Source organism: Eretmochelys imbricata, chromosome 8 (assembly GCF_965152235.1).
Source record: "Eretmochelys imbricata isolate rEreImb1 chromosome 8, rEreImb1.hap1, whole genome shotgun sequence".
Classification (NCBI taxonomy): domain Eukaryota; kingdom Metazoa; phylum Chordata; order Testudines; family Cheloniidae; genus Eretmochelys; species Eretmochelys imbricata.
The window spans coordinates 97,869,361-97,894,090 of NC_135579.1; the positions used below are offsets into that span (position 1 = coordinate 97,869,361).

At 42.3% G+C, this 24,730-nt stretch overlaps 1 protein-coding gene across 1 annotated transcript in view; it reads left to right on the forward strand.

The window, feature by feature from the left end:
* Nucleotides 1-5,921: 5,921 nt before the first annotated feature.
* RAB3B (RAB3B, member RAS oncogene family) overlaps nucleotides 5,922-24,730 on the forward strand; it is a 105,548-nt gene continuing 86,739 nt past the window's right edge. The window contains exon 1 of the mRNA XM_077825060.1: nucleotides 5,922-6,149. Within this exon, the coding sequence (XP_077681186.1) occupies nucleotides 5,922-6,149 (228 nt within the window). The remainder of the gene's footprint in view (nucleotides 6,150-24,730) is intronic.

Consider the following 24,730-nt stretch of genomic DNA (forward strand, 5'->3'; position numbering starts at 1 on the left):
CCTATAAAATCTGGACATCTAGTCACCCTAGCTCTATTCACACCCTATTTGAGGAGTGAAACCACAGAGAGTGGGTAGGTTCCTATGGAAGGCCTTGAGCCAGCGTCTGCAGGAGGCCAGGTACTCCAGGGGAACCAGCTTTGGGGCCCAGTGCTCTATACCAGAGCCAGGAAGGACACAAGGAACAGAGTCCAGGAGGGACTGAGAGTGGTACTCTAGGGGAACCAGTCTGGGGGATGACTGCTCTGTCCCAGAGCCAGAAAGACTCTCAAATGTAGCCCAGAAAGTGACTGGGAACAGGGCCCAGAGGGCAGACTGAAGAGAAGCCCCAAAGAGCAGAAAAACCTTTTTGTTTGCTGGGACTTCTTAGTTGGACTTTTGTAAAAAAGGGGTTAAGTTTTGTTTGTGACTTGGCCAGAGGGCTAAACCACATCTCCAGCACGGACTGGTGTGTGGAGAACTGAGGGAGCACCGGGAGTGCCACAGTTGGCCAGCAGTGGTTGTTATGTTGCAGCCACACTCTGACACTCATAGACCATAGCCTGCTTGAGATTCCTCACCACTCCTGAGTGTTCTTTGGGGTTTGGGAAACCTTGGCACAACAACAAATGGGTATAAACTGGCTATGAAGCAATTTAGGCTGGCAATTAGAAACCTTCTTCTAACCACTAGAGGAGTGAGGTTCTGGAACAGCCTTCCAATAGGGCAAACAACCTATCTAGTTTTAAGATGGAGTTTGATAAGTTTCTGGATGGGATTAGAGGGCAGGATTCCCTGCAATATCTGGAGACTGGACTTCATGATCCAGAAGGCCTCTTTCAGTCCTATATCCTCTGTTCCTATGATTTAATCAAAGTCTTCTAAAGGCAATGTTTCTCGATGACTGGTCCTTGGATAGGTGCCAGTCCCTGAGATCTCCCTGACACAGTTTTGGAAGACAGCAAGCTGGTCACTAGTATCAAAGAGGTTGAGAAACATTACTCTGAGGTGGTAGGATTCTCTTCCGCCCCCTTCCCCCCGGTAGCTCTTGGCTTCTTCTCTGGATCATGGAGTACCATCTCTTTGACTCTTTCAGTCAGTGTTTACAGTGATCTGAAAAGAGTGGGGAGTCTTTAATCATCCCCACATCTGCAAGTCCCCCTGTCCAAGAATTTAACCTGCCCATCACCCCCAGATCAATCCTGTCCCCCCATCAATTTGGCTCTCATTTGCCTCAGCCTCACTTCTACTGCTCCTGGGGTTCTATGTCTCCTCTCCAAGGCCTGATGGAACTGGAGCAGAGTGCCCTCTCCCCCTTTCCAGGCCAGGTATTGCAGGGAGGGAGAGGGGAGAAGTTGTCCCATGGTTCACATTGTATGGGAGAGGGAGCAGAGCTGACAGGAGCCTCTAGGCTCTTTCTTCTCTCTCCTCCTCTCCTCTCATGTGAGAATGGTATCAGATTCTCACATGGGGGCTGGGGAGACTAAGAGCGAGTGCTGTCTGCTTCCTGCGGGACCCCTAATTGGTGGCGGCTCCTCTCCAGGAGGTGTTAAAGTAGCAATCAGAGGGGAGTTCCCGCCCCCCAAGGTAGAGCTAAAAATGTACATTCCCTCAGTGACCCAGCTTGCTATTCAGACATTTCATTTTGCTACCCCTGAAACCGATTGTGACCAGGTCCATTTTAAGCACTGCTTCCAGTCAGTGTCCTTCTGCTCTCTAAAATGGCCAGGGACAATACCTTCCTCTTACAACATTCAGACAGTCCCCTCTGTCAGGTGACCCCCTTGTCATCCTCAAATACCAGCCTTCTTCCCCCGCCCCCAGTCAGATGATCATTGCCTGGTTAGCGGGTCACCTGAGTGCGCTGGTTTTTCTGAGTGCTAGCTAGCTCATTGACATAGGGTGCCTCCATTTGAAGAGAAAACCATCAAAGTTTAATGACCCTGCCCCCAATAAATATAGAGAGTACGTAATATCAAACAGAACATGTAAGTTGCACAAAGATAGCTTTCCCAAACTGTCACGGGGGGCAAAAGTTTAAGCAAGAAAGTTGAACTTGAAAGAGTTTTTGAAACTTTGTGACCCCCCCGACACTGCTGTGACTTTTAACTTCTCTTATGATTGCTGTGGTTCAGCTAACAGATCTTGAGTCCAGCAAAATCTCTGTACAACCCATTTAGAGTTGCTCTTCTGTGAAAACAGCAGAATGTTCTTTCCAAGAATCACTCACTTTTTATTTTTTAAGGTGTGCTTCAATTGAAAGCTATACTGGCCAGTCACATTCTGTAATTGCTTTTTTAACAGAGATTTGAAAGTAGCATTTGTAGCTGTTTGCCCTTTTGATTATAACAATCTGTGGATCCAGGGATAGCAGCAGTACTTCATTTCAAAAACCATGTTGGATTTGGTGAATGGATTCCACAAAGGTGAAACCTGACAGAAGAGACTGATTCAGATTTAATCAGTGGGTCACCTGTCAGTTGAAGTCAAACTGTAATTCTAGAAATGACCAGGCTTTAAGTGATGATGGTGATGAATCTGGTATGCCAAGTGCGTATGGGTAAATAAATAAAAGATATTACCTCACCCACCTTGTCTTTCTCTGAGTGAATATGAAATGAAGAAAATGATCTCCTGCCCATCAGCACATGTTCCCATTAGCACTGGTGGTGATAATATGTATCAAGAAGAGTAGGTACTTTTAAATGTGAAGCCTCTGACTTTCTTCCATCGTGGGGATAAGTACACAGTGATTAAGACAGAAAAATTGGTGCGTCTTCTTTGGTGTATAATAAATGACCAGATTTCCAATATCAGAAATTGGGGCGCTGTGTGCGTGTGTGTGAGTGAGCAGCTAGTTAGAACCTTTGCTTTAAAATTCTGACTCGGATCCAAAAGTCATGAACAAAAGAATATTTTCCCGTTTGAGAAGAAAATTCATACTGTGTCTTGTTGGTGAGTTTGCAAAGGATCTTGGCCTCATTTAATATTAAAATAAAAATATATATAATGTGACAGAATCTCAGCCTCTCCTAGGGTAATTGTGCAGAAGTTTTTGCTGCATGCAGCGATATAAATAAGTGTTTAACTGTTGCTTTAGGTGCTCTTGAATAAACTGTACTCATTGTATAGTCTGTAAAACAGGTAGGCCTTATAGTCCAGATTGCATTAGTTTAACTAAAGATTTGATTTTAAACTAATGTAATTAAACGGATGCAAACCCTTTCATGGACACTTACTTTGGTTTATACTAGGTTTATTTTGGTCTTGCATTTTGCTTAATTCCATAAGAAATTGATATAATCCTGGTTTAATTGGATGGGTTTGTTTAATTGGTTTTAAATGGATTTTAGTAAAACTGGTGGAATTCTATATGTAGATGAGGCCTTAGATCAAGTACTGGATAGGATTCCTCTGCTCCATAGCGCTCAACCTACCTGGGCCCAAATGTGGGTAGCAGTGTGTGACAAAGTTCCAAAAGAGCGGGAACACAACATTCTTCAAGCAGGAAGGTAAGATGCCATGGGATTCACTCCATGAGAGTAAACAGTCCTTTCTATCACTTCAGTGCAATGGTTCTTTATTTATGGTGTCAATAACTTTCCACAATAAATGGGAGGGGACACCAAAGGTGAATAGAAAGTAGGGCATTGTGGGACTAAAGGGAGTGACTTTTCTCTTGAAATGTGGGATGTTTGAAAGAGAGGCCCTGACTCTAGTCCAGCCACTGGGATTAAAGGGATTTAAGGAATCCAGGTTACAGGGGTAACTGGATTAAATTTAATGCCCTGTAATATACAGGAGGTCAGAACAGATATTTAATGGCCCCTTCTGGCCTTAAACTCCCTGTACCAGTCTTGGTTCCTCTCCTTGCCTCCGGCTGATAGGCAGCAGGCTACAATGACTTTTAGGGGAGTTGTGAGTCTTGAGCGTAGGGAGAGTTTAGTGCACTACGCCTAGCTCCTTTCACTGCCTCCTTTACCTGGCAGCAGGCTCCCTCTAGTGGTGGATAAGCAACAACAGGCTTCCTCATCCTGGGAGTAATAGAAGGGGAAGGCAGCATGATAGTGACCACTGTGGCAGTTTAAAAAAACCGAATGCCCCCTCCCTGGGGATCTGACTCCCAAAGACAATTTGTGCTCTGTACTATATGCTCAGGAATACAATGGGATAGAATAACTTTCTGGGATGAGTGGGGAGTTCTGTCTGTAGGGCCATCCAGTCCTTGACCTCTCTGACCCTGCCAGCAAGAAGAGAGATGTTAGAAGATGGCTGCCTCCACTCAGACTGTCTCATTTCACATAAACCACTGAACAGTCATCAACTGCCAGTCACTGTTGCCCCAGGCTAGATTTGAACCAGTGGTCTAGAAATGAAATACTCCACGTATCTGTCACAGGGCAAACTACTCCAGGCCTTCTTGCCTCTCCTCTCAGTGACACACACACAGTCCATAAATGAAAATGTTCCCCTACCAGGCTACACACAGCAGGGACATATACAACTTTTTTTCTTCAGGAGGTGGTGGCTGTAATAGCTGTTGAACATTGCTTTAATGGGTAGTTTTGCACCACGACTACATTTGTCCACTTTTGATAAAGTGAGACAAACAAACTTCTGTTCCAAAGTCACTGTTTCCTTTATTGATGCAATCCCTAAATTTGTGGAAAGGCTAAAGCCTGGCCCACATCCCCAGTTGTCTACATGAACAGCGATGAAAAGATAAACAGAAACCTCTTTTCTGACTGAGTTCCACAGTCTCCTTCTCTAGTCAGAGCATCCCCTGCCTGTTTTTTCCCGCCTTATGCAGTGTTGTTGTACCTGTATTGGTCCCAGGAGACCTGAAGAAGAGCTCTGCGTAAGCTCGAAAGCTTGTCACTCTCACCAGCAGAAGCTGGTCCAGTAGAAGGGATTATCTTTCCCACCTTGTGTCTCTTTTCCTGCCTTGTAAGTTAAAGCAATGAGCTATGGTTGCGTGATGAGTTCCAGCTACCTTGACTTTTCAGATAATTTAACCTTTTTCTGCATGGTCACTAAATCCTACCAAGGAGCACAGGAGAGGGAGGGAGTTTTAAGTAACTCTTCTCAGTTGGCCCCAGGGCCTGTATCCTCTGGAAACCCAGAGGGATAATATAACCTGTCACAATGCCATTGACAGTTCCTCTGAGCCATTCCATTCCACACACGTGCCATTTTTATTAATTACTATTTCGAAAGCAGATAAATAATGGATGGACTTAGTGAGACTTTTTTCTTCTTCTTCAGTATTGATAGGAAACTTTAAAAGATCCTCTCGAGTGATAGACAACCCGCACACCTAGCACAGTTTGGTATTTAGGAAATGCTAGTTTTCTCCAGTAGTCGTTACTGAAACTATTTCTCTTTACCTGCCCGCTGTGGCTGCCTAAATGAATTGTCCCAGCTGCCAAAGCTAGTGCATTGTAATGGAGATTTCACTTCTCAGCAGCTTATTGAAGTACTCTGTAATTTGAATAAGAATGCTGTTTCTCTGTTAATATTTGAAAAACCTAAAATCACCAATTTATCCCTTTGATGAATCCAGATCTGCACATCACATTTATAGCCTGGGCTTGAATATTACACATGCTCTCAGCGTCGGTGCTGTGCATAAGCAGATTAAGCAATTACTTGGGGCCCCACGTTCAATTTTTTAGTATGAGTTGTGTGTAGGGAAGGCCCCCCTCCCCCCCAATATTCCTGATTAAGGCCTCCAGCAGTGGGCTAGAGCTGCCTCTATATGCACTGGTACATGTTGGGAGCTAAAATTAGGCCCCACATAAGTGATTTCAAAGTGTATTTTCCCCCACTTAAATAAAATACTTCAGAAAGAAGGGATACATGCTAAGCATGAGGTGCTGAGTTGAGGACAGTTAACACTAAACTACTCTTAAATTTTCTCTCTGTCATTGTCATTTTCTTAGATGGCTTCAGTAACAGATGCCAGATACAGACACAACGATGCTTCAGACCAAAATTTCGATTACATGTTCAAACTCCTGATCATCGGCAACAGCAGTGTGGGCAAAACATCCTTCCTCTTCAGATATGTTGATGATACTTTCACACCAGCTTTTGTTAGCACAGTCGGAATTGATTTCAAAGTGAAAACTGTTTACAGGAATGACAAGCGGGTGAAACTGCAGATCTGGGTAAGTGCTGGCACTTTCCAAATATTCTATTTAAACCTGAGCAAATATATACCAGAAAAAGTCATCATAAATGCTAAGCGCAAAATAATTTGAAACATTTGGCTTTTTGAAAGTAAATTTTGGATTATTCTAGGTTTATTATTCGTAGGGTTTTGTGTGGTTGTATCTTTTCCCCACCCTTGGAGACTCTAAATCTGATCAGCTCATATCCACCAAATATATTTGCATCTTCCTGCAATATTGCACCACTGAGCAGAAACAGGTGAGTTCACTCCAACTACTGAGGGTCCTCCCACAGATAGCTACAGGGCATGAGAGTGTGTGACATGGTGTACCAGGCTCAGAGGCCCCCTGCTGGAGGCCTCTGGGTCCTATCACTGGGGCTCAGTGTCTGTCACAGAGGTCGCGGAAGACATGGATTCCGTGACTTTTTGCGACCTCCATGCTTTCTGCAACTGCCGGTGTGGCTGGCCTCAGGGACCTCCTGAGCAGTGGTCCGGGGCGGCCCCCAGCAGCTGGGGCTGCTGGCCCTCTGGTCCCCACCCCCAGCAGCAGCTCCCCAGCTCCTCCCAGAGCAGCACTCCCCCAAGATTTAGTCATGGATCAGTCACGGGCCATCAATTTTTGTTTATTGCCAATGACCTGTCCATGGGTATTTTTACTAAAAATACCCATGACTAAATCGTAGCCTGACCTATCACACCTGTTACAGAAAAGGAACAGTAGAGAAGCCATCCAAGTGCCATAGAGAGACTGCGCGGGAAGCAGCCATTGGCCACTGGGGAAGTGGCCTGAATATTTGACACACCACTGGAAGGGGTCCTGAACTGTTAGTGGCCCAGCTGGAGAGCTGGGGCCAGAAAGTACCAGAGTGGGCAAAACCATTGCCTCCAGAGAGGAAGGCCTGGGGGTACAGCTCAGAACCAGGCCTGGGACTGTGTAAAGACTGAGAGGCCTTGTGATAGGTCTCTGTTGGATTGTCTCTGTTCGTTTTGTTTGTATTACCCATAGATTGTGTGGGACTCAGCTGGAGGGCTGAGTCATTGAAACTGCTGACAGGATTACAAGAAACTGAAAGAGAGTAAAGACACATGCATGTGGCCAGGGGGCACTCGCGAGAGGTGGGTGGCACCCCATTAAAGGGTGCTAAAAGCCATCTCTGGTGAAACCACATCAAATGTCAACTGGCAGGAGAGATTCATACAGAAACCCTGTCATAGAATTTCTGCAATGAGCCAGAATTTCACTGTCAAGTCAGCAAAAGATCTAAGATTCCTGAGCAACAGAGTACAGCACAGGGCTACATCTAAGCAACCATGCTAGGAGTTCATCATGTTTCTTTTATGAAGGGCAAATGTTTTAGAAACATTTTTTATTACACGTGACAGATGACTTGAAAAGCATTTATGCAGCAAAATTGATCCTGATAGTGTTTAACCCTTCAAATACCCCAGAAAATTTGCATTCAAACTGTGTTGGAAAGCTGTGCTCAGGCTTTTGTGTTCTGAAGAATTACAAAGCACCCACTTGGAATTCCCTAGCAAAATACTCCCATTTGTATTAAATACATGAAAAAGATACCAAAGAGGGAGAGATAAGAGCAGCTATCAAACCAACTTCCAGAAAGCCAGCTGCAGCAGCTTAAAATGGTTCTCTGTATAGCTTTGTCTCCAGACTAATTAAACAGAGGCACTGGATATAAGGTTTTAGAGTAGCAGCCGTGTTAGTCTGTATTCGCAAAAAGAAAAGGAGTGCTTGTGGCACCTTAGAGACTCACAAATTTATTTGAGCATAAGCTTTCGTGAGCTACAGCTCACTTCATCGGATGCATTCAGTGGAAAATACAGTGGGGAGATTTATATACCACACAGACTATGCTGACAGCTTGTGCCACACGCTCTCAAAGAAACTGCGGAACCACCTGATCAACATCCTCTACAGCAAACAGGGAAAGATTAAGAATGAGCTCTCAAAACTGGATACTCTCATAAAAAACCAACCTTTCACCCAAACTTCCTCGTGGCTGGACTTTACAAAAACTAGACGAGCCATTTACAACACACACTTTGCTTCTCTACAAAAGAAAAAGGACACTAAACTATCTAAACTACTACATGCCACAAGGGGCCACAACAGTGGTTCCCTTAACCCACCCAGCAATATTGTTAATCTATCCAACTATACTCTTAGCCCAGCAGAAGAATCTGTCCTGTCTCGGGGCCTCTCCTTCTGTCCCTCCACCCCCACGAACATGATACAGTTCTGTGGTGACCTAGAATCCTATTTTCGACGTCTCCGACTCAAGGAATATTTCCAACACACCTCTGAACAACATACTAATCCACAGAGACCTTCCTACCAAGACTACAGAAAGAAAGATTCTGGGTGGACTCCTCCTGAAGGTCGAAACAACAGACTGGACTTCTACATAGAGTGCTTCCGCCGACGTGCCTGGGCTGAAATTGTGGAAAAGCAGCGTCACTTGCCCCATAACCTCAGCCATGCAGAACACAATGCCATCCACAGCCTCAGAAACAACTCTGACATCATAATCAAAAAGGCTGACAAAGGAGGTGCTGTCGTCATCATGAATAGGTCAGAATATGAACAAGAGGCTGCTCGGCAGCTCTCCAACACCACTTTCTATAAGCCATTACCCTCTGATCCCACTGAGGGTTACCAAAAGAAACTACAGCATTTGCTCAAGAAACTCTTTAAAAAAGCACAAGAACAAATCCACACAGACACACCCCTGGAACCCCAACCTGGGGTATTCTGTCTGCTACCCAAGATCCATAAACCTGGAAATTCTGGACGCCCCATCATCTCAGGCATTGGCACCCTGACAGCAGGATTGTCTCGCCATGTAGACTCCCTCCTCAGGACCTACGCTACCAGCACTCCCAGCTACCTTTGAGACACCACTGACTTCCTGAGGAAACTACAATCCATCGGTGATCTTCCTGAAAACACCAACCTAGCCACTATGGATGTAGAAGCCCTCTACACCAACATTCCACACAAAGATGGACTACAAGCCGTCAGGAACGGTATCTCCGACAATGTCATGGCAAACCTGGTGGCTGAACTTTGTGACTTTGTCCTCACTCATAACTATTTCACAGTTGTGGACAATGTATACCTTCAAATCAGCGGCACTGCTATGGGTACCTGCATGGCCCCACAGTATGCCAACATTTTTATGACTGACTTGGAACAACGCTTCCTCAGATCTCTTCCCCTAATGCCCCTACTGTACTTGCGCTACATTGATGACATCTTCATCATCTGGACCCATGGAAAAGAAGCCCTTGAGGAATTCCACCATGATTTCAACAATTTCCATCCCACCATCAACCTCAGCCTGGACCAGCCCACACAAGAGATCCACTTCCTGGACACTATGGTGCTAATAAGCGATGGTCACATAAACACCACCCTATACCGGAAACCTACTGACCACTATTCTTACCTACATGCCTCCAGCTTTCATCCAGACCACACCACACGATCCATTGTCTACAGCCAAACTCTACGATACAACCGCATTTGCTCCAATCCCTCAGACAGAGACAAACACTTACAAGATCTCAATCAAGCATTCTACAATACCCACCTGCTGAAGTGAAGAAACAGATTGACAGAGCCAGAAGAGTGCCCAGAAGTTACCTGCTACAGGACAGGCCCAACAAAGAAAATAACAGAACGCCACTAGCCATCACCTTCAGCCCCCAACTAAAACCCCTCCAACGCATCATCAGGGATCTACAACCTATCCTGAAGGACAATCCATCACTCTCACAGATCTTGGGAGACAGGCCAGTCCTTGCTTACAGACAGCCCCCCAACCTGACGCAAATACTCACCAGCAACCACACACCACACAACAGAACCACTAAGCCAGGAACCTATCCTGGCAACAAAGCCCGTTGCCAACTGTGTCCACATATCTATTCAGGGGACACCATCATAGGGCCTAATCACATCAACCACACTATCAGAGGCTCGTTCACCTGCACATCTACCAATGTGATATATGCCATCCTGTGCTAGCAATGCCCCTCTGCCATGTACATTGGTCAAACTGGACAGTCTCTACATAAAAGAATAAATGGACACAAATCAGACGTCAAGAATTATAACATTCAAAAATCAGTTGGAGAACACCTTCAATCTCTCTGGTCACTTGATTACAGACCTAAAGGTGGCAATTCTTCAATAAAAAAACTTAAAAACAGACTCCAACGAGAGACTGCTGAATTGGAATTAATTTGCAAACTGGATACAATTAACTTAGGCTTGAATAGAGACTGGGAGTGGATGGGTCATTACACAAAGTAAAACTATTTCCCCATGTTTATCCCCACCCCACCCCCCACCGTTTCTCAGACATTCTTGTCAACTGCTGGAAATGGCCCACCTTGATTAAAATGTTCTCCTCCTACCCCCCGCTCTCCGCTGGTAATAGCTCACCTTAAGTGATCACTCTGGTTACAATGTGTATAGTAACACCCATTGTTTCATGATCTCTATGTATATAATCTTCCCACTGTATTTTCCACTGAATGCATCCGATGAAGTGAGCTGTAGTTCACGAAAACTTATGCTCAAATAAATTTGTTAGTCTCTAAGGTGCCACAAGTACTCCTTTTCTTTTTACTGGATATAAGGTTAGTTGAAACAATGTGTTATCATTTTCCAGACATTTCTGGCCAATAGAAAAATGGCAGATGCACAGTGTTCTAATTAATCCATATGCAATGGATTCATAACTAATCCTTTTGTTTCTAGATTAAAATATACCACTGTACAAAGCACATCATTCTGAACTACTGCCTTCCTGATTTGTGAGTGGAGGATTTTTTTTTAACTATAGCATTTTCCTTAGTAAATAATTAATTTGATCTCTTATGTCTTCAGGTGCAAGGTACAACAGATTTAATAGCAACACAATCTTTGCCATGTTGCTAGATTCTGGTAATAAAATAAAACTGATATATAGGTTGGCACAGATCTAGCTGTGAAATAATTTGATTTAGTGTTTGGGTTATGAGGATATTTCAGAGTTTAAAGTCATTACCAAATTAAACATGTTTCTCCTCCTGTGTTTGACTTTATTACAGGACGACATGTCCCTGCTGTTAATGAAGTCTGTAAAAGGAAGACAAACTCAATAAAGTTATGTGAGGTTTATCAAGAACATTCTAAATAAAATTTTGAATTAATCAAAAGTTTTAAAAATATGTTTGAAATCTTCTGGAAAAGACTTAAACCTGAAAAGAGATAATATACCACTTTTCAGAGAGAAGTCACTAAAATAGCAGGATTTGTAATATTAGAGTATCAACAACATTACTGTATGTTGACTTAAAAGACTATTTTAGAATGAAAAATTAAGTACTTAACAATTCCAAGGTGACATGCTTTTATTTGTATATCCTTTTCACAGATCCATAACATGAACCATGACTTAAGAGTTTTAACAAAGATTTTAAGTAGGTACCTTTTAAAACCACTTAATATTTCAACCTATTTTGAGCTCATTTGCTCGTGTCATAAACCTGAATCTGTAATCTGAGTGTAAGCATCAAACTAAGCACGGTAGCGGTGGCTATTAACAGACCAAAAGCTGAGCCCTTACAAGGCACAAAATGCAACTGAGTGCTCGTAGGTGGATGAAGGAAATTGTTTTCTTATAAATGTATCTCCTGGTGTTAATTTTACTACTTTTCTTTTAAAAAGTGATTTACAGAGCCTACATTAGGCTCTAATCTGCTTAAAAACTGATGGTACCACTCCCCATTGATTTCAATGGGACCATATGCAGAGAAAGGTACTGCTCAATGTGAATGAGGGAGCAGGGTCAGGCTTTTCTTTGTATTAGTGCATGAGAAGCAGAACAGTGAGTGAAACTGACTATAAACAAAATGAAATTGGCTATTAGCTATGAAGGGCAAAAAGTAAACAAACAGCTTACATCTTGAAAAATAATTGGAAAATTCTTTGTTTTAATAATGCAAAGTGTATTAGCAACAAAGGAAATAAGATATCTTATTTTGAAATGTGTGGGACCTGATTCTCTAGTGCCTTGAATCTTGTGCAGTTGTCTACATCTTTGTGAAGTGGGATGTAGATGTAAGGCAAAGGAGATGTAAGGCAAAGGAGAATTAGGCCCATGACTTTTTACCTTGACAGTGTCTTTGGATAACGATGGGTGAAATTTATCACTGTGCAGAGTCGGCACAAAACCTACACACAGGGTGACTAGATGTCCCAATTTTATAGGGACAGTCCTGATATTTGGTTTTTTTTCTTATATAGGCTCCTCTTACCCTCCACCCTCTGTCCCGATTTTTCACACTTGCTGTCTGGTCATCCTACCTACACATGACTTAAATCCTATTTTGAGGGTGTAAGCAGGATGGGACTTAAAAGGTGCCCAGCTCTTGTGCTGGCCTTCTGCACGGGAATGAATTTCATCCTAAATGCGTTAGCTGTAAAAGTAGCCCTTGACTGATTTGGGGCATCAACACCATTCAACCACTTAACTTGAAAGAGCACATTCGCTATACAGATACGTCTACACCAGCAGCTCTCCACTGGTGCAGGTGCACTGGGTTAGAACTAATAGAAGCTTAATAAGGCTTTGTTGGAGAGTTAAACAACACAGTAGTTAAAACCAACTGAGCCCTGCTGAAACTAGAGGCTTCTGGCCCTGTGGAGCTGTTCCAGTAGAGGATGTTGGATAATATAAACAATGGCCAGGCATGTGGTACTCTGGATTAAATGAAACCCCACTGGAAATTTAACTGTTTTACTTTGTGGCTTTCCGGACAAGGTCATGCTAACTTTTTTCTTTTTATTTATATTATGGCCAATGGAACTTAGCAGCAACTCTTACTTGATCAGTCTTAATACACCATTATTTCCTACTGTAAGAAGGATGATGCAATTATTTAAAGAACACTTTGAGTTTCCTTTGTGCGCATGCGTGCACACACACAAAATTTCATGGAGCAACATTGTTAGGGACCTATGATGTTCTCTGCTTTCCCAAGGCTACATCATTCAATAGGGCTTCCTGACTGTCAAACTGAAAAAGATGGCAGACTGGAATTGTAGTGGTACTCGAGTGGCTATCTATAAAAGTTTTATCTGCTATCATGTGGGACATGGGGGAGGAAGAAATCCAGTTGTAGTGAGTGTACCTCATAGTGATTATTAATCGCTATGAATCAGAATTATTAGAACCTAGAACCACTCCCTCTTGGTGCTTATGGGGTTTGCCTTTTGCTTACATTGATCAAAACAATGGAGAATTTGGTGGGAAGCTCACTTTAGCAGTAGTTTCTTTGATTTTTCTTTTATGTTTTCAAAGATGGGAGAATTTCATACCTTTTTTGAGTGCCAATCGGTAAAGACCGTAAAAAGCTTGCCAGTCAGAGACCATTTTAACCTGGCTAATGTACTTTGGCATTAAAATGTCTAGTAGAAATTGATCTGTGTTTGCAAGATGGAGATCTTATTTCTGTGAATGTTTGTTTTAGGAAGTTCACTTTTTATGCACAAAGATTTAATGATTAGTTAGGTGTAATGATCAATAAAGGAGGGCCCTTATCAGTCTTTATAACAGGATTCCCCATAGCTGTTCTAGTTTGAGTCAGGAATTTAATAAATGCTCCTATTTGGAAAATATTTGAGATCCGTGAATAGTGTTTTTACTTTTTGGGTTGGGAATAGGAGGAAACATATTAAAGAACAAAAACATCAATAATATTTTTAAAGACAAAATTGCTTTGTAAAACTTCTGTTACTGGAGTGCAAAATGGCATATTTTGCCCTGAGAGGGAATAAGAAATGTAATAATTAAATTCAGTAAAAACAAAAAAAAATACCCCACACCTCTGTGTACTTTGTTGTATGCACTGTAATTTTTACTCATCCAGCATATTGTTCTGCTTTTGTTTATGAAGGTCGTTTTGTACAAAGGGTGGAATAAATTGCTTTAAATCAAAATTTTCCAGAAATGAATTGAATTGGTGAAGGATAATGAATAAGCCATTTTGTGTTTTAGGATTTCTCTATAAACACAAAAAGAAAAGGAGTACTTGTGGCACCTTAGAGACTAACCAATTTGTTTGAGCATAAGCTTTCGTGAGCTACAGCATCCGATGAAGTGAGCTCTAGCTCACGAAAGCTTATGCTCAAATAAATTGGTTAGTCTCTAAGGTGCCACAAGTACTCCTTTTCTTTTTGCGAATACAGACTAACACGGCTGTTACTCTGAAATCTATAAACATAGTTCATAAAAGCTGGTTACTGTGTATTCATTTATACCACTGGCATTTTTTAAAAAAAACCCCGCGTATCAGAAAGAACCTCATCTACTGCATATTTGTAAGAAGCTAATTTATAACCTTGCCATAAGTGTGTTTCAGGATTACCTGTCTCTTGACAAACAGTTCTGTATTCCCAGAGATATTAATTACTGATCAGAAAGGAAAGCCATTCTATTTGCGGTTATGGTGTTTCCTCATTATTTAAAAAAATAAATAAATCACAGGGGTAACTTTGTACATTCTTAACAAACATAGACAGCTACTATTTAGTACTGTGTTCAGGTTGCCTAGCAGCCAGTAAAAGGCATATTGTATAGATCCAGAGGGATGTCGCGTGAATGAATGGAAGTAATTTTGATTTTAGGAAGGGATGGTGCAAGAATGGTTTTATTATTCTTTAACTGGTTTCCACATGTTTAATATGTTTATGTGACTATTGGTTTAAGTCACAATGGATATGTGATTCTTTGGGTTAATGGCACTTAAATGGTATGTAGGCCTGTGCTAGCAAAAGAACAGGTAAATTTCACTCCAACTGCACAAACTGAAATTTGTGTGTGTGTGTTTGTTTTTGCTGATTTTTCAGTCATGATCATCTTAGATGTTGCTTGTAACTGTAGTAAGTACAAAGTTTTCATATAGAAATGTAATTTTAAATTGATGGTGTCCTTCTCAAAATTAACAATTCTGCCTACCAATTAATAACCTGTTATTGTTACAAGTAATACCTAAGATTATCAGAGAAGAAAGACATTAGAGAAAACATTTTTTTTTAAATTCAATGTGTTTATTTGTGCATTGGACAGCACCTTGTCTTCATTCAGTTAGTCAGTTTCCCCAGCTCTTTATGTGGATCTTTCACACAGCAGCCAGGGGAGAAAGGGAAAAAGGTCGTGTGTTTTAAAAACAAATAATTGTAAAAACCACAAAAATGATATGACATTAAATGTTATCCCTTTCCTCCCCCCTTTGTTTGTCTTGTCTATTTAGATTGTAAACGCTTTGGGGCAGGGATGGTCTCTTGCTACGTTTTTGTACAATGGCCAGCACACTGCCATTCCATTCTCAGTTGGCTCAATAAAAGTGGTTAATAATAATTATAAGCACGATAAAATGAGCTAGGGGATTCAGCAGTTGATAATATAACTGAGGCTCTCTATACTTAAAATGCTGCAGTGGCACGGCTGCAGCGCATCAGTGAGACGCATACAGCGATGGAAGGGGATTTCCCATCGCTGTAGGTAATCCCACTCCTTGAGAAGTGGTAGCTAGGTCGATGGTCGAATTCATCCATCAATTTAGCACGACTACACCAGTGGCTAGGTCGGCTTAACAATGTCTCTCAGAAGTGTGGATTGTTCACACCCCTGAGAGGCATAGGTATGGCAATGTAACTTTTCAGTGTACACCAATCCAGAAACTATGTTTAACTCTCCCATTGAAGGAACGGTTAGGTCTACCCTCAAAAGTTAAGTGGACCCAGCTACGTTGCTCAGAGGTGTGAAAAATCCACATGCCTAAACGACATAACAGAGCCGCTCTAGCCCCCATATAGACAGTTTTAGGCCAATGAAAGAATTCTTCCATCAACCTAGCTACTTAGGGTGGTGGGTTAACTACACTGACAGGAGATCCTCTTCTGTTGCTGTAGTGAGGGGCTATGCTGAAGTGCTACAGTGGCACAGCTGTAGATTTTAAATTGGGCATCAGATTAAAAGGCAAAAAGGACTTGATATTCAGATGGACAAAGGATCTTTAGACACCAACATGATTTCAGGATGCAGACAAACAAACTCTGAGGGTTCTAGAAAGTTTACAGTTTATTCCATTAGCAGAAGTTTTCCCAATGCTAAACTGGCGAGACCTTTAGTGGGTATTAATAGCTTTGATGAATGTTAGAGAGAGATGCATTCTCCAGCACTCATGCACAGCTGTGAATAAGGTGAAAAGTAATGTCATTCTGTTTTTGTGGAAAGGGTGCTGGCAAATCGAAACCTGACAACCACTAATTAAGCTGAATAGCTGTTTCCGTTTTTTAAAAAAGCAATCCAGCTGTAGTTGCCCGGAAGGCAAATATGTAATATTTTAAAAAGCCATTTGCATTAGTTGTCACTTGAATGATAGTGTTACTATGGAGCACACCTGATGGGGAGGAGACTTCAAGAAGTAATGCTGATAACTAAGTTAATTTTTCTTTTTAAAGAGATAAAAATAGAATGTCATAGTGCTTAATATAATTGTAAACTGTAATATTTTAATGTTAATTATACACTTCCCCAAGAAGATAATTATGCATTTTGGATGAGAGAGTCATCTGTTTCCACAGCTTCAAGTTCCCAATATATTTCTGATAAATTCTTTATAAAAACCTACTCTAGATTAAATGCTGCTATCAACTTGTTTCTCAAAAAGATGCAATGATTCTCTATTTTAACAAATGTATGCAGTATTATGAATGACTCTAAAGATAAACTGGGCCTGATTCTGCCCTCGTACCACTATATCTGAGCAGTAACTCCATTGAAGTCAGTGGTGTGACAGGATCCCCGGGGTGCAGCCTGGAATTGTGGGACCGCTGTGCCCCCTTAACTCTCCAGCTTGGGCCGTCTTTCACAATGCTTTGCTAACCCCTCCAGGTGCTGTTATAACTCCGCACAACCACATGTGGAGCCCCACACCCAGCTAGATTGCATGAATGTTCCCAGAGCCACTCAGGAATCTCAGAGAGAAAGGCACCAGCTGAATCCCCCCAGCTCCCAGCCTTGTACCTCAGGAATATATTATCTTGCAAGTTTATTAATTGGTTCACCACTTCACCAATGGAAAGTGGATATACACCAGCCTTTGTAAACCTGAGCAGCTTTACCAAACATTTCAGGCAAAGTGGTAAAGATAAACAGTAAAACAAGTTTATTGACTACAAAAGATAGATTTGAAGTGATTATAAGTGATAGGCAAAAAGTCAGAATGGTTACCAAAATAAAATAAAATATAAGCACGGAGTCTAAACTTTCAACCCTATTAGATGGGGCAACATCTAGATTAAGCAGTTTTTCTTACCGCACTGGATCTTGCAGTTCATAGTACACAGGTTTCATCCTTGAAACCTGGGCCAGTCTCCTCTGAGTGTCTTGTTGCTTGCAGTGTAGGTGGGGGGAGGAGAAAAGGGCCAAGCATGGGGCCACTGTGTTCTGTTTTATACCCTCAGTCCCATATACTTGGAGAACATAGGTCCAGGCATGTTTGGGTGGGCATTGCTGAGTCCCCAGGAAGGTTGAGCAATTCCCCTGGTGTGGCCTTATGCAGATGAGTCATTGAATTGTAGTTCCCTTGCTTGACAATGGCTGTTGATGGTTGTTTAACACCCACCCAGACATTGGTTACTTTTCTTGCTGTTGTCTCTGGGGAGCTAATATCTGGCTGATTCCCCAGCTTACAGCATGTTTTAGTGACAACCATACAACACAATTCTCATAACTTCCTACGCACTAATGATATACATATTTAGATAGAACAGTGACTTTCAGCAGATCATAACCTTTCCCCTCATACCTTACATGGCATGCTTTATATGCAATATCACAATTATATATACATTAGGAATATGGGGGTTCAGGGTGCTCCCCTAAGATATAGAATGTCACAAGTGGATTTACACCAGTTTAACTCTAGTTATCAAAATCAGGCCCCCCTCATTTGATATCCAGAGAGAGAAAATTAAAATGGCCAAGATCATGACTGACAAAAGAACAAATTGGCCTACATAGCAGAAGGAAAGGATTTAAAAAAAAAACCCCACATCTCATTGTTGCAGCATTAAAAACTCTTTGGGTCATGAGAATGAAAAACATCTAGGCTCCATGGACATAAGAAAGAATAACCATGTTTCTGATTAAATATAAATCAAGCCAGTAGTTTTATTAAACAAATAAGCTAAGGCCTTTCCTTAATGGTAGTGTCCCAAATATTGCTGTGGCAGGAAAGAACCTGATAGAAGAAAAATAACAGGCAAAAATAGCCTGGTAAATGTCACAGAGAAAAACACATTCAAGTGTCTTTGAAAATGGGAAAACAATAAACAAAAGTGCTAAGTATGAGTAATACCTACAATTAGTGAAGAGAGAGACCTTGTATGCTGCCCTGAAAGGTAAGCTAGCTACTAATGAACACTATATAGAATTGTTCCTCTTCAAAACACAGCATAAACTTTAGCTAATGCAGCCCCACAGCATGCTAATGAAGTATTTAAATAATGTTATACGGATTTTACAGAAGAGGAAAGTGGGGAGGAAGGGAAGTTAAATGTCAAAGAGGAAGTTAGTGGCAGAGCCAGGCTTATTATTTTATTCATACTCCTGTATTTTATTGATTATTTATATAGTATTATCATCATCCATAAGCTGTGTAGTGGTTTGTATAGTGACAGTGGATGTAGAAGAGTCACTGCCAACAGTTTGTAAGTAGCTATTCTAGTGGCTACATGTGCCCTGCAGAGTGAAGGATGGGTGTTTGAGAAGAGCCAGGCTGATTTCCGAGGTATGCCATTTCTCTGACTGTACTGTGAGTGAGTGAATGGTCAGAGTATTGATAACCAGTCATCTTCTATAAGTCACACACAACCCATTTCAATCACACTGCAGTTCAAGGAGAGTCCCACAACTTCTACATCTTAAGTAAATCCCTCAGGGAAAGCTAACGTGGGCTAAGCTGCTGAGCCAATGCAAACATAGGGTGAGGAAGCAGGTGGACCCGTAAATCAGCACCTTTTTGCTCCTTCTTCAGGAAGCAGCATTGGCATTCTCTGTGCAGAGGTATTTGTTTCATTGAACCCTGCCTAAGGAGTACCCGGCATGGGACAGACAGCGAAGAAATAGTACAAAACCAATTAAATCTGAGTATGTAGAGTACAACAGGGGTTTTCCCTTGTAACTGAGTCCTTTCTTTGGTGCTGTGTATTTTTGTTAAATCAAACCTGTAACTTAAGACCTCTGAGGACTGGGACCCAATTTTTTAAATAGCTTTTTAACACACACATCAACAGAAACAGAGAGAGCTTCAACATATAGCTTCCTCAGCTGTCTACACTGAAGTTCTCACTGGGATGTTGTCTGGGCAGTCTCTGAATTTCCTCTCTAGTCACACCCAGGCAAGGGCAGCAGGTTAAGTAGACCTAACTCTTCCACCTTCCAAACAAACCCCACTTCTTTAACCACTGATGAATCACTAGTGGAAGTAGGGATAGCGGAATTTCTTCCTCTGGCTCTGAAAGTGTTCCCAGTCCAGAAAGGTTCCAGGCCTAGTTCTCTTCATCACCTGGACTGCCAACCTGGACTGCCAATCATGAGACTGGCTTATGTACCACGAGATTTTTAAAAAATAATTTTGAGGGTCTGTCCTTTTTTTGGTGTTTTCTGGTTTTTGAGCTTTTATGATTCACATTTACAAGCTTTTTCTCCGCAACCATGAGAGTTAGAAACATACTTTTTTAAAAAAAAAATTACAGTTGAAATTTTCACATAATAAAATAGCTATAGGAGCTGGAGCTTAACCCCCCTCCCCCAGATTTCAAAAGACTCATAATAAAATTGCGAGAGTTGGCAACAGTGCCTCACATATATTAAACCCTTCTAAGTAAATGACATAATTTTGAATGACTATATATAAAATGTAGTAAGGGATATAAACTAAGAAAACAAGTCAGAACTGGAAAGTAGCTTTGTATAGTTTGTATAGTATACATTAGGTGAAAATGTAAATCTGTGGGTCTGGGGCCAATCTGTATAAATACTTCTGTTTACCCTGAATATTGATATTCATTACCAAACTTCCATTAGTTAATGTTTGTTCAATGCTTTGGAAATATAAAGTGTTATCTAAGTAGCGAAGGGCTGAGAAGGTGGTATCTGGACCTGAAAAGATCTGGGCTGAGGTTCCGGGGGTTGGTCTGAGACTGATTCAGGGCTATGGGTGAGGTTACAGTCTAGCTGTTTTCATGAGATTTCAATCAAAATTGGCAGAAATATCATAAAATCCGCTGATCATGTAATATCTCTGCCATTTTGGGCTGGTCTCATGCGATTTAGACTGCATCCAAACTGGAACAGGAAAACAGTCCCCTTCAACTTAGAGCCAAAACCATAGACACTGATTAGGACCGGGTTGGGCAAACTTTTTGGGCTGAGGGCCACATCTGGGTGGGGAAATTGTATGCAGGGCAGGGAGTTGGGAGTGTGGGGTGTGGGCGGGGATGTGGTGTGCAGGAATGGGGTCGGCAAGGGATTGGGGGAAAGGAAGGGTGCAGGGTATATGAGGGGGCTCAGGGCAGGATTCCAGGAGGGGTGTGTACTGCGGGAGGGAGCAAAGGGCAGGGGGTTGGGGTGCAGGAGGGATGCAGGGTGAGACGGGGCTCAGGGCAGGGAGTTGGGGTGCAGGGACGGTGCAGCAGAGGGCTCAGGGCAGGGAGTTGGGGTGCATGGGGGTGCAGGGTGCGATGGGGGGCTCAGGGAAGGGAGTTGGGGTGCAGGAGGGGTGTGAGGTACAGGCAGGGGGCTTAGGGCAAGGAGTTGGGGGGAGGGGTGCAGGAAGGGTTCGGGCTCCAGCCTGGTGCCACTTACCTAAAGCGTCTCCGGGGTGGCAGCGGCATGCACCGGGGCCAGCGCAGGCTCCCTGCCTGCCTGCCTGCCCCCACGCTGTACTGCTCCGGGAAGCTGCCAGCACCATGACCCTGCGCAGCCCCTGGGGAAGGGAGGGGGGCACAGGGTTCTGTGCGCTGTCCTTGCCATGGCTCCAGGTACCTCCCCCGAAGTTCCCATTGGCCGTGGTTCCCCATTCCCAGCCAATAGGAGCTGCGGGCGGCGGTGCCTGGAGGCAAGGGCAATGCACAGAGCCCTCTATTTCCCCCCCTGACCCCCAGCCCCAGGGATGTGGTGCCGGCCGCTTCTGAGAGTGGCATGGGGCCTGCGGCACCATGGGGGGTGTCAAGGTTCCTCCCCCACTCTGAACTCTAGGGTACAGATGTGGGGACCTGCATGAAAAACCTCCTAAGCTTATCTTTACCGCTTAGGTCAAAACTTCCCCAAGGTACAAAATATTCCACCCTTTGTCCTTGGATTGGCCGCTACCACCACCAAACTAATACTGGTTACTGGGGAAGAGCTGTTTGGACACGTCTTTCCCCCCAAAATACTTCCCAAAACCTTGCACCCCACTTCCTGGACAAGGTTTGGTAAAAAGCCTCACCAATTTGCCTAGGTGACTACAGACCCAGACCCTTGGATCTTAAGAACAATGAACAATCCTCCCAACACTTGCACCCCCCCTTTTCTGGGAAATGTTGGATAAAAAGCCTCACCAATTTGCATAGGTGACCACAGACCCAGACCCTTGGATCTGAGAACAATGAAAAAGCATTCAGTTTTCTTACAAGAAGACTTTTAATAAAAATAGAAGTAAATAGAAATAAAGAAATCCCCCCTGTAAAATCAGCATGGTAGATACCTTACAGGGTAATTAGATTCAAAACATAGAGAACCCCTCCAGGCAAAACCTTAAGTTACAAAAAAGATACACAGACAAAAATAGTTATTCTATTCAGCACAGTTCTTTTCTCAGCCATTTAAAGAAATCATAATCTAACACATACCTAGCTAGATTACTTACTAAAAGTTCTAAGACTCCATTCCTGGTCTATCCCCAGCAAAGACAGAATATAGACAGACACACAGACCCTTTTTTTCTCTCCCTCCTCCCAGCTTTTGAAAGTATCTTGTCTCCTCATTGGTCATTTTGGTCAGGTGCCAGCGAGGTTACCTTTAGCTTCTTAACCCTTTACAGGTGAGAGGAGCTTTCCCCTGGCCAGGAGGGATTTCAAAGGGGTTTACCCTTCCCTTTATGTTTATGACAGGGGGTAATCCTGCGGGCTGGATCCAAAGCCCTGAGGGGCCGGATCTGGCCCACAGGCCGTAGTTTGCCCACCCCTGGGTTAGGATCTAGGGATCTGAACCCAAAGCCCCTCAAAATTCAAGAGGATTCAGATTAGAGATTCCAGTTTTGCCCTATCTTGGTATGTAAGTGCTTAGTATTGTCATTATTACTATATTTCTTTAATAAAAACACAAAGATGTAGTTTCATGTGGAATGATCACAAAAAAAAATTATAGAATGTATTTTTTTTCAGAAGCAGAATAATCCCTTATGTTTAATTAAATAAAATACAATATCTTCTTTTACATAAGTTAACAGGCTTTGTCTTTACATTAAGATGTATATAAAAAAACTTGCAGGAAAAATAAAAGTGAGTACATGTACGAAGCATGGATTTTTTTACAGTCTTTCAGTAAGAAACCCTGTAAATTAATGCTTTTGCATCAACTATGCAATTGTCCTATTTTAAATATGTATCTGCTTATGTTTTGGACGCTATTGTATTGATCTAACAACTTAAGCTTGCTGAGTAGGGCACTTTTGTGTATGCACAGTTAAGCAGTTGGCCTGCAAGATTTATTTCTGTTTATAGTTAATTGCCCCAATCCCTTTGCTATCTCATTATAAGCCTCATGCTGTACTGCACTGAGAAGTTTGGGCCAAATTAAACCCTAATGTAAGCTCTGCTGACTGCAGTGAAGTTGTTCCTGCTTATACCAAGGTTGTTTTTAACCTTATTACAAGCTACAACATCTCTTGCCTTGCTACTTTGACTATCTCTTTGCATGGTGAATGTGAATGCAATATATTTGCTCTTTCTTGGTTCACTTCAGTACAATAACTCTTGTAAAATCATTCCAATATCTCATCCAGGGCCATATGACAAAAAGGGGGAAGAAGCAGAATGCAGATTCCAGTACATTATTATTTTATTGAAGAGGTGCTAATTGACTAAAGGTACAGACCTGTTCTAATGAATATGGTCTAATGTTAATTAGCTGTCCAATAGGAAAAGAGCTCTATTGAAAATTTTCTGTAAAAAATCTCTGGTAGGTTCCAGTTGGACAACTTGACTTTTGAACAGAACAATTCATCTACTGGCAATTGGGGTTAGTGCTTCCACAATAGAAACCAGGAGAGACCATGAAGGATTCCAATAGAGTTGAGTGGAATTTTCACGAGGGAGTAGATAAGGGAGTAGATATGCTTTTTCCATAGTGACTGGCAATTCAAAGTCTCCAAAAATATTTTGCTATCATTGACAATGATTATATTGTGTCTGGTGGTGGGTCTGAACCAAACCTCTCAGATCCCAGTGCTCTCCCTACGTTGTTTCAGAGTAGCAGCCGTGTTAGTCTGTATTCGCAGAACGAAAAGGAGTACTAGTGGCACCTTAGAGACTAACCAATTTATCTGAGCATAAGCTTTTGTGAGCTACAGCTCACTTCATCGGATGCATTCCGATTCATCAGATGCTGTAGCTCACAAAAGCTTATGCTCAAATAAATTGGTTAGTCTCAGGTGCCAGAAGTCCTCCTTTTCTTTTTGCGAATACAGACTAACACGGCTGCTACTCTGAAACCTGTCACTATGACCTAGTTGCAGGAAGACATCTGTGTCAGCCTAGGCTGCTGGTAAGATAGACACTTGGTTAGTTCACATGGTTATTAAAAATATTAACCATGTTGTTTGAGGCCACAGACCATGTTTAGGACCAATTATGTTACTAACTGGTCACAAACTCAGTAGTACCATTTATAAGGTAGACATGGCCTTTGGAGCCGCTGGCTGTCTCATTGGGCTCCTTGGCTTTTGTCACAGGTTGGGCTTTGCCATGTTCCCGCCTAAGAAATTTCCAGATTGGAATTCCCCCCTTCAGATGGTATCATTGTTCCTGTGACCCACACATTGTATTCAAGTGACCTCTGGCATGTATTGTGCTTGTCAGGTACTTTCACCTGGGCTGATAAGTCCATCAGGTCATTGCTAATTATACTTCAGATACCCTTTGGCTCATTACTAATTTATGTTTTGGAAATTGAAATGAAACAAAGAAGGAATGAACATTAGAATTCTCAGAGAGGAGCAGCCTTCAGGGGAACAGAGGGATTTGTTGTGTTTTGGGGCTGTGGTGTTTTATTCATGAAACAAACTTCATACTACATACCACTCAAAATGACTCTGCCCACTATGTTATGAAAGGAAGGGCCAATGTTGTTGGATTTCCTCATGCCATAAGGCCAAATTCTGACTGTCCCTGAACAATGGCAAAACAACATACAGATTTGCACTAGTGCTAGAGTATAAAGTGACTGATTG